Source organism: Sesamum indicum, linkage group LG10 (genome assembly GCF_026168435.1).
Source record: "Sesamum indicum cultivar Baizhima isolate 11 linkage group LG10, ASM2616843v1, whole genome shotgun sequence".
In the NCBI taxonomy this organism is placed as follows: Eukaryota; Viridiplantae; Streptophyta; class Magnoliopsida; order Lamiales; family Pedaliaceae; genus Sesamum; species Sesamum indicum.
This window is the reverse complement of record NC_142666.1, coordinates 8,780,629-8,792,081: the sequence shown is the minus strand read 5'-3', so window position 1 is coordinate 8,792,081 and position 11,453 is coordinate 8,780,629. Positions and strand designations below refer to the sequence as shown.

Below are 11,453 nucleotides of genomic sequence, written 5' to 3'. Positions count from 1 at the left end.
TTCAGGCAGCAGGGACTCATAGACAGCGATAGCTTCTATAAGGAATCTGAGGAGGAAATTCTAAACCTTAAAGAAGCATTACTGGAGATGAAATCACTAGACATTAGCGAAGATAGCAGACTTTCTTGAAAATGTCAAGAGGCTTATCCAAAGGAACTTCAGTGAGAATCCTCTAGCTTGGTGAGATAGGAACAAGATCGAAGCTACTCTAAAGGTCAAAGATGAGTGCGAATACGAGTACGTTCGATACAAGCCTATCCTGATGAACATGGAGGATAAGAAGGATATGCAGATGATAATCAAGGAGCATATCAGTCTTAGACTCATTGAACCTGGAATCTCTACCTACAGTAGCACTGGATTTCTGGTAAGAGACCATGGTGAGATTAAAAGAGGTAAACCCAGGTTGGTTATTAACTATCAATGTATTAATAAGATATTAGAATTTGATGGTTATTACATTCTTAGTAGAGAACACTTAATTGATTGCATTAAAGGAGCGAAAGTGTTTTCTAAATTTGATTGCAAAACTGGGTTTTATCAGATTAAGATGGAGAATGAATCAAAGAAATTTACTGCATTCTCCACAGCACAGGGACAGTATATCTGGAAAGTGCTTCCAATGGGTTTAGCCAATGAACCCCAGATATTTCAAACAAAAATGGATAATCTTTTCAAAGATTATTTTGAGTTCATGTTTTTCTATATTGACGACATACTTATTGCATCCAAAAATATGAAAGAACATATTAAACATCTTGAAATATTTTTCGATGCATGCTATAAAGAAGGTTTAGTACTCTCTGAAAAGAAAGCTACTATTGCAGTCAATAAGATTGAATTTTTAGGAATTCTTATTGACGAAACAGGAATTGAGTTGCAGGACCATATTGTGGAGATAATCCGCAATTTTCCAGATGTACTCAAAGACAAGAAGCAATTGTAAAGCTTCTTGGGAGTTTTTAATTTTGCAGGAATCTTCATTCAGGACCTTGCAAGATACAGAAAGGATTTCCAACCACTTTTGAAAGAAACAGAGAGTACAAAGTGGAAATGGGAAGAAATCCACACCAAAAGGGTTCGTGAGCTAAAACAAGTTTGTAGTAACCTTCCAAAGCTTGCTATACCGCAAGACGGGGATGAATTGGTAGTCTACACAGATGTCAATTATTACAGATGGGTGGCAGTGCTCATGAAGAAGACAACTACAGGAGAGGAACCCTGTAGATATACCGGAGGGTTGTTCTCAGAACAACAAGCAAAAATTTGGCACATAAACGAGAAAGAATTCTTTGCGGTTTGGAAGGCTTTCAAAAATTGGCCTTTATTTTTACTTGCTAAAGAATTTACTTTAACAGTTGATAATACTAATGTTAAGGCTTTCTTAAAAAATAAATTAGAATAAAAAATAGAGAAAGCTCGTATTATTAGATGGCAAGCTGAATGCCAATATTATTGTTATAATATTGTCGTTACAAAATCTCATGAGAATGTTCTTGCAGATTTCCTAACAAGAGATGGAAGCATCTGAAGCAAACTCCATCACACTGAGACCCAGGCATCTCCGGGAAAACCTCGAGAAGCTTGACAGAAAGCTCGGACAACTAGCAGTCAATGCCCAAGTTGCCGAACAAATCCAAAGAGCCAATCTACACACAGTCCAGGTCGCAATAAGAAGTTCCTTATTAGCATCCACCTCGCTATGGAACAACTTACGAGAACCAATTCGGAATGCGTCACTTTCGGGGATGACTCACGAGTTGAGGGAGCATGACCCAAAACATACCTTTAGAGTGCAGGGCTCTACACCTGTAGCGTCGGATTCAAGTACCGATTGCACAAGGCCATCACCAGACTCTGGTGAAACGGCAACAATTGAATCACAGGAAGTGCAAACTCCTGAAAGTTCAAGTCAACCCAACACCTCTAGGGGTAAAGAGGGAGAGATTAGCCTTAGGCCAATGACAGGCACCTTGAAGGCTAATACTAACGAATTAATATCTTCTTCTGCTTGGCAGGATTATCAGCGTATGAGGGAAAAATTAATTTCCCACAAAGGAGTTAATCCAGGCAAGACCATTATCGAAACGTCCGGAAAATATAACAGAGTCTGCATGTTAGAAGGGTCTAAACCAGAAGATGTCAGAGAATGGTATGATTTTGGAGCTCTTGCTTCAGTTCATACTATGTCACCGAGTTTTTCGGAAATCTCAAAACTTCCGGAGTGGATTAGTGGGGTGGTCTTTGATTCATGGCAAAACAACCCCTACTTGAAAAGAGGCGATGTCGTGGAGATAAAATTTATTTCAGTAGCTCCAGAAACTGCAGGAAAGGGGTCTCACCCAGCATTCCATTTCATGAAGCTGTAGAGGCCAGATATGGTAGCTTTCAACAAAATCAAAGCTGCCTCAGGAGAAGCTCCCTTGGTATCTGCCATTAGTGAAGATAGTATCTCTACCAGGAGAGCTTGGGGATTATGGGTCTGTCTCACAGAGATGGACAAAGTCAAGTATCCATTCAAAATCTTCTCAAACAAAGTGAATGGATCGTTCCTGTTAAATTCTATGACAGGAAAAAGCACGGAGTTCGCTGAAAGCTTATTCGAGAAAAAGAGGATGTTGATATGGGAAAATAAGCTGCCAGCAACTGAAACCACAAGGATGAAGACATGCAACATGTTGCATGTTGGGCAATGGCATAACCATCTATGCCCTTGTTGCGAGAAACAAGAGAAGCCCCTGTTCGGGACAAAGATTCGGGTCACAAAAAATAAACCCGAACCGGACCAAGACAAGGGAAAGAGAAAAATTTTTACCAAGAGAAGTAAAAGTTAAAAGATGTAAAATATCGAGAGGATAAGACTGTCGGCAAAAAACAACAAAAGCCAACAGTCAGCAAAGCAGCCAGCTGGAAATCATGTGACCGACAAACCATTATGAAAGACAGCTGGAAATCACAAGGCAATGACGAACGCAATGACGTCATCACAAAATAAGTTTGGAGTCCGAATTTCATGTCCGCGGACGCCTATAAATAAAAATGCAATGAAGTAGAAGGGGGACATCAAAGAAAACTTCTCCTACTCTTCAAAGCATTAGAATTTTTAGTCTTCTTAATTTCCTGTAATATTTTAATTTTTCAGTTTATGGGGGTTTCCCCAACAAGTCAACTCCTCTACACCATGAGAGGCTAAAACAGTTGTCTCCTCCAATGGAGGAATAATATCTATGTAATATTTCCTATATTTCTTCAATAAAAGATAGGCTTCCATTCAACCTGTTTTTCCAAAATTTTATTAAGTCCCTATATTGAAGTCCCTTTCACGCCCTAAGGTAGGAAACGAAATAGGGCTGTGTAGTTTTCTTACTAAAGGAGTCAAGTTTTTGCGAACCATCTGCTACGGTAGTGTGGTTGGAAGAAGTCTGTAAAATCGAGGACTTGGAATACCCGGAAACAGAGTGGTCAAAGCAAGGTATGAATTTATGGGATCTTAGTTTATTTCGGAAGCATGATGGGCCAAATTTTGAGCATTAGGGGTTGATTATTAGAGGTAAGCAAGTAGATATGAATAAAAGACAAAATGCTGCTGAAATTCTGAAAAACTTTGGGACCATAGGTGTACTTTAATAGCCCACACGCAGTCAAACCGCGTGTGGTCCAATTTCCGTGCAAAGGGGGTTTTCTGCATATTATTTTATATCACAGGGGAGTTAATTGATATTTTAATTTTTACTGGGGGACATTTTGCACATTGCCCATATCACAGGGGGGTAAACTGCATTTTTCCCTATAAAAAAATATGCCTTTTGCTACAAAATCTTGTACTATAAGAAAAAACTCAAATTAAGTATGGTTCCTTTACCATAAATTTTATATTGTAACAAAAAACGTCAAACTATTTTACTATATACTATTAGCTTGTGTAGTATAAAAGAAGATACAATTAGAACATTTTTATTTCTAGAACTCTTCACTTAATGTACTTATTTAATTATAATTTTTAATTTGCGTAATTATTGCAGGTGATTAATTTGCATATTGAAATCACACGTGATGGTTTTTTTAAAACTGAATCCAATTGTAGACTAAATTAAACTATCAATTTCTAAGAGTTTAGAATATGAAATTGTAGTATTTTTGTGGTGTATATTCCAGATTCATGGTGATAGTCAAACCTCCTTTAATACATACTCTTAGTTTTGGCTAATTTATGAGTTACACTTAAACATACTCTTAGTTTCTATAACTCTATATGTGTTCGTTCTTAACTTCAACGTGTCTTTTTTTAAAAATTATATCTAATTTTGGTAGGAAAGCTCAAATCATCTAAAAAAGTTATTTGCACTCAAAGTTACTAAATTTTGTACTTAAAATAAAATCATTAAGTACCTTTAAATTGTATTGAAGGGATTTTTTTTTTTTTTTGGATGGGGTGTTGAAGGTATTGTTGGAAACAGAAAATCAAACACTCAAAGTAAATTCATATTGTATATACATCAATAATCCAATTCAATTAGATCAAATAAATACAAGATTTCAAGAGATGGTAAGCATGATTAGATGGTCATCACAAACATAATGTTCGATTCTCTCACATATTAATTAATATCATGTTCTAAAATGAAGTATTATTGAATTTTCCTGCATATTTTTTATCCTGAGCCATATGCTTAGTCTGTTTGGTATTCGTAGCTATGATTTTGAATTTGTTGTCTTTTGCTCATAAAAGAAGCTTTTCTATATCATAGGCTTAGAAGGGATATTTCCTTCTGAAAATTCACTTTCATAAGGGAGGTTTACAATATATTTTTTCCTTTGCCAAAATGCATTGGGATGTTCATCACATATTTTTAGTTCAAACTTATTTTTAATCATTTTAAATTTTCCTTGTAATTTAGGATTTTAAAGTAGTTCATTTATTTGTAATGAATTAATTGCTTTCTTAATAAAGCAGATTTGGTTAGTTTCAAATATTATTATATTTCTTATTTCATTGATAGCTCTACCTATTGGTTGAGTGATGAATTCCAATTTTATTATTTCATCTTCAAAGGTTCATATTATACCTTTTTCATTAATATTTCTTATTGGAAAGATTTTCTGAAGGAAAGGTATTCCGAGAATAATTTCATTAGTTAAATCTTTTATTAATAGGAAGCTTGTTGCAATACATTTTTTATTATTACATATGTAAGATTTTGGAATTTTAAAGCTTATATTCAATTTTTGTCTATTAGCAGATGATAAAGAGTGGGTCGTCCTTTCAAAATACCTGGTTAGTATAAGACATTCTTTAATGCAATTAATATCTGCTCCACTGTCTATAAGAGCAGTAAATGTTTTTCTAAAATTATTATTTATTAAAAGATCGATTTTGACATTCCATTTTTTACTAGTGACTATATCCAAAGTGGATAGAAAATTCTTCTCATATTTTTCTTCACATACTTCAGAATTCTTGCTAATTTTCACCATTTCAACTCTATTAGTAAGAGATTGATTATATTTATTAATCTTTCTACTTCTTTTTTTAGATCTTCTAGAGTAGAAGGATTAACTTTAATAGTATGCTTTTTATTAAGCAGTTTTTTTTTTTTTTTTTTTTGGAAAAATGTAATCTTCGTAAATATGTAAAATTATAGTATAACAACGCTCTCATCTAGGCACTCTCCTGAATAGGCCAAGGAATATGAATTGTCTGTATAATGCACGTGTACTCACAGAACTAGCTAACTCAATGCTAATTATTCGGTGCTGAATATCCTCTATAATTAACCTAGCCAATGTAGAAGCCAATCTCTCCTCATGCTCGAATCTTCTCATATTCCGCTCCTTCCATATATGATAAACGCACGAGCCAAGTAATGCACGGTAGGCTACATTGATGATGTGCTTCCCTCTTCATTTTTTCATCCCCCAATCAATATCCCTTGCCCAATCCCTATTGGGCCAAGGGAACCGGGTAAGCTGTCTAATAGAGCTAATGCAACGTCTGCTATGTGTGCTTCGGAAGAATAAGTGGGTATGTGATTCCACCATATCCTTATTATAAAGAACACAGTTGCCAAGGTGGGACAACCACGGCTTGTCCGTAGTGGCCAACTTTTCCAAGATCGCTAGCCATAATATGAACATATGTCGAGGGATCTTCAAAGAGCCCCGAAAGTAGTGAAGTCCAACCTACTTTCGGTCCAGGCGGCATCATAAGGTGATAAATGTCCTGGGTCGTAGGACTCCTCTTACGAAGTCTCCATACTATGCAGTCATCACCTCTAAATATTTGGGGTAACATGAGTGTAATCTCTAAATACTCTCTGTCCGTGATCATTGGCCAGTACGACTGGCCATCATGTATGACCGAGCACCATGGAATAGAAGCGTGCAATCCCATGGTGATAGGTCCCAGTCGAAATTTGTTTATGAGAGGTCCCAAGTGATGCCAAGGGTCCTTCCATAAGTAGAAGGTACTACTCTACTACTGAATGCAACCAATGTCGTAGGCGCAGAAGTTTTCTCCAGAAGTTTGCTCCGATATGGTCCAAATAGATCTATCTTGCAGGCGCTCATGAAACAACCAATCCACCCATATGGAAGTTCTCTCACATCTTATGACTTCACAAAGCTTCTTACACATCATTGCACGGTTGAGTGTACCGATGTCTCTGATCCCTTGACCTCCCTTGTCTTTAGGCTTGCATACTTCCTTCCATGCTACATTGGCATACCCACTGTTGCCCATACCTTTGCACAGAAAACTTCTCAGACGCTTCTTGATTTCTTTGATGACCCCCTTTGGGAGTATGAAAGCAGAGCCCCAATACACACTCAATCCATAAGAACAAATTTAATAATTTGTACCCTCCCCACATACGAGAGTGCCAAGACATCCCAACCATTAATACGTTCATCAATCTTACTAAGTAGTGGTTGGTAATCAGAAATAGTTAATCTAGAGGACAATAAAGGGAGTCCCAAATACCTCATCGGGAGATGATCCTCCTGGAATCCCAACACGTCTAGGATTTCCTCCTTCACACCCTGGGCTGATCGTGATATAATGACATGGCTCTTGACAAGATTGAGTCCTAGTCCGGACCATGAGGCGAAGCAATCCATCCCATCTTTTAGCACGCTGGTCGACTCAATGTTTGCCCGGCAAAATAGTAATAGGTCATCGGCAAATCCCAACTAAAAAACCCATGAAGTTTCTCATTTTCAATGGAATGTGAATCTCATATCCTACTCAATTAGTTGCAATAATCCCATATGCAGTACCTCCATCACAAGCACAAAGAGGTATGGTGATAAAGGATCCCCCTGTCTAAGTCCTCTAGCACCCGCAAAGAACCCATGTGGTTTTCCATTCATGCCAACGGAGAATGAGGCTGAAGTGACACCCATTAAATGCCTCTGGGAAACCAAAAAGCTGTAAAACCACGTATAAGAAGTCCCACTCAAAAGTATCATAGGCCTTCCGAATATCCATTTTCAATGCATATCTCGGTGGCGACCGTGTCTGATAATTGCCCCCAATCAATTCTTGTTCTAACATAATATTATCTCCTATACTCCGTCCAGGAACAAAAGCACTCTGGCAAGGGCTAATAATTTTACCTAAGACCCCACTCAGTCTTTGTACAATGAGTTTTGCAATAATTTTATACAGCATATTGCAATATGAAATAGGTCTAAAATCACTAACAGTTATCGGGAATGTACCTTGGGAATAAGCACCAGAAGCGTACAATTGATTTGTTTAAGTAGCTTCCCCGTCGAAAAGAAATCCAGTACCGCCTTTGTCATCTCCTACCCCACTACTCACCAAGCTGCTTTGTAGAACCCGGATGAGTATCCATTCGGTCCTGGAGCTTTGTCCTCATCAATATCAAATATGGCATTTTTAACATCATCAGCATTGAAGGGCTGCAGAAGCTGGGCGCGCTCCTCATCCTCCATAATATGTCGTGCCCAAGGTCTGAGGAACTGTAGATCCATCACCTGTTTAGGCCTATCACCTCCTAACAAGGATTGATAGTAGGAGATAAATTCCTGAGTCACTGCATTTGGTTCCCTGTGTGTGATTCCATGTGCATCCATAATTTGTACTATCCTTCGACCCGTCCGACGCTGGCAATCTTGCAAAAGAAAACCCGAGAGCACTGGTCACCACCCTTCATCCATTGGATTTTAGCCCGCTGTTGTAACATAATCTATTCGAGTTTGCCGCTTTGGCATAAACAAGCCGACAACAATGCTCCAGGAAAATAAATAGTTCATCCTCACGATCCGAACTAACCAAGTTTTGGGCCGTGTCTAGAAATCCCATTGCCAACTCCACATTATGCGATAAATTCCCTTTCTTCCTCCTTTGCTCCCGAAAGACAGACTTTAATGCTTTAAGTTTCCTTGTAACCAAGAACATGGGGGAACCTACTATCTCATGCTGCCAAATACTCTATACAGCAGGTATAAGTTCCGGTGAGCATATGAGATAATTGTCAAATCGGAACATATCTCCGAACTGTTGTGGATTGTCCCCGTGTATCACCATAGGCGAGTGATCCAACGTTCGGGGTGTGAGGCATATATAGAGAGTTATCGGGAACCTCGTTGTCCACGTATCATTCATTAGCATTCTATCAAGGCGCTTCCAAAGATTTCGTGGACCAGTGCTCCTGTTATGGCATGTATCCCATTCTCCCTAAGTAATGGCAATAGGGCGGAATTTTGGATGCAAGAATTAAATTCCTCCATCGCTAACCTGATATCGCCAGATGTGCCACACACCTCACTCTCATCCCTGACAACATTGAAATCTCCTCCCACCAACCATGGGATATCCACACATTGTGGTGCTAAGGATTCTAAAACAATCCATTGGTTCCTTCTACCAGGGGCATCATTAGCATCATACACAATGGAAACATCAATAGATTCATGTAAAGCTTTAAAAGAGACCCGACAGTGTATAAACTGGGGACCCACATCGATAATATTACCATCCACATGATTTTCATCCCAGGTAATCCATATACAGTTACCAATAGCAACAGGATCCATGAACCATTTCCAGTGAGGCATCAAACAGGTTTGAATACACGTAACATTATGTAAGCGAGTACGAGTTTCTAAGAGATCAATAAACTATAACCTGAATTCAGCAACAAGATCTTTTACAGCTAGCTGATGGTCTCATTTTTTCAGGCCACGAACATTCCAAATTACTGCATTCAACATGGGTCACCGGCCATGGGGCTGCAATGCTTAGGACCCCTAGACAATTTATCTGTATCATTGAGTATATGTAGAGAACCAAATGAATTATATACTACAATTGGCTTACCCTTCTCCTCTCGACTAAGGCTTGCATTCGTTCTAGGAGTGGTATGTCCTTCTCTCTGCTTATCCGCTTCTCGATTTGGTGTTGGTCTACTCATCCCCCGATCATGCAGTTGTGGCGGTTCCAATGGTCCTATTTTATGAATGTAAACAGATATCGTCTGGCTTGACAGCTTTGGATGGCTTGTTGTGCACACAATTCTTGACCAGATGGCCTAACGTCATACAGCTGGTACATATAGGTAGGACCCATTCATACTCCACATTAATTTTACACGGTGATTCGCCTCCTTCCTCATCAGGTATCATGATGATAATATGTTTAGGAAGTTTGGAGCTCACATCCGGCATGACGCATACACGAGCGAAGTCCAGTCTGGTGCATGCTCTCGTAATCGCGTCTGGATATAGGGGTTTGCCAATACCGTGGCCACGGTGCTTAGGCCCTCCTCTGTCCACAATTCAACCGGTAAATGTCTTAATTTAATTCATACCGTAACTTGCGTATGCTTTAGTTTCCGCATCACCATCCCTGGTTCCCATTTTTGTAGCACAATTGGTTGTCCTTGGAACAACCATGGTCCACCTTCAATTACCTCTTCCATATATGCAACTGTTTTAAACTAGAAGAAGAAAAATCCGTTCGTCGTTGCCTTGACCTCCTGTAAACCAGACCAAACTGACAAGGCAAATCCTTTGACATTATATAAATATGGCCTTTTATCTGGAAAATACCCGACTGCAGTAGTTTTCCATTTAATAGAACCGATACGAATAGATTCCATTGTAGGTCGCACTACTACGTCACCATTTTGTATAGTAAGTGGGATATATGAGAGAGTCTTTCGCGAGGAATTATGAAATGCATCGGTAATTTTGTTGTCAACAATAGAATTCGAACACGCTTGCAATGGAAAGTTGCCAACAAATATACCGGTAGGAGCAGATACCTTGAATTTTTGGTTTTGTTCAACTATCACATCAACACGACCCGTGTTCATCTCATTAATATGCGAAACTCGTGCCATGTTATATTTCGTGAACTCCACATCATAGGCACGTTCCACGTCCCGTTTTACTACTGCCAAATCAGCAGCCAATTCGCATGTTGCCACTGCCAAATCAAGAGCCATATTTGTTGCCACATCAGCAGCCATATCCTGTGTTTCGACTGCCAAATCAGTAGCCATATCTGCTACCAAATCAGCCGCCATGTCCTATTTTGCTGCTGCACAATCAGTAGCAAGTTCACCATTAGTAACTGCTGCTACATCATCCACAGCATCTTCGTCAGCCTCATGCATTCCCACATCAGCAGTACGTTCAGCAGTATCCAACTGGCCAGCAACAGTCATCAGAATCCGATCACCTGTAGTCTGATCGGAAATTGTAGTTTCCTGCAAACTGTGCATCTTCCCGAATGGGTTCTCCTTTTTCCCCTCCCTGTTAACCATCAGTGAAGCAGGTCGCGCCATAACAGTCGAAAAACACCGCTTTGAAGCTTCTTCTCGAAAGCGCGCAATCCACTTGTGTTTGAGTTCTATAAGAACCTCCATCGATTGCAAGTTGCTAGAATCAATAAATGTGTGAGTAAGTTTCAAAAACTCCGAAAAGTTGAACGATATGGATTCAAGTTCTGCCTTCTCCGTGAAGGATGAGCAATCATTGTCACCGGCCAAATCTACAATCGTGACCTGATTCGCGTCTATCGCCGGGTTCGATCCACTCTCTAATAGCCTCATATTGTTTGAAAAAACAGCACGACTTCTCTCATCGTCGCAGCCCCATTCACCGCCATGTCATCGTCACCGGCCGGAGTGCCTCCATCGTCACCGGCTGTTGGAGTGGATGTATGTGAGAGAGAAGGAATAGAATTGCGAGAGTCCATGGTTTAACGGAAACCGTCGTCGTCCTTTGTTATTTAGCAGTTTCTTGACTTTAGTACTTGTATATGGTTCAAAGGGTTTATTAATAATTCTATCGTAAACTGGGTTAGACTCTGATGTGCAGGCTTTACCATTATTGTCAATTTTACTCAGAATGATATCCCTAACTTCAGGGTCTTTTATTTCTCTAAGTAATTCGATAATATGATTATCAGTGAGAACATTAAT

At 39.2% G+C, this 11,453-nt stretch overlaps 1 protein-coding gene across 1 annotated transcript; it reads right to left on the bottom strand.

Moving 5' to 3' along the window:
• Positions 1-6,475: 6,475 nt before the first annotated feature.
• On the bottom strand, positions 6,476-10,553 carry LOC148786618 (uncharacterized). Its single transcript, XM_088886196.1, has 11 exons — positions 10,290-10,553; positions 9,936-10,078; positions 9,682-9,790; positions 9,226-9,286; positions 8,762-9,128; positions 8,549-8,675; positions 8,225-8,455; positions 7,823-8,127; positions 7,276-7,426; positions 6,859-7,188; positions 6,476-6,790 (listed from the first exon to the last, which is right to left on the bottom strand). The coding sequence occupies exons 1-11, from the start codon at positions 10,551-10,553 to the stop codon at positions 6,476-6,478; spliced, it is 2,403 nt and encodes an 800-aa protein (XP_088742322.1).
• Positions 10,554-11,453: the final 900 nt, after the last annotated feature.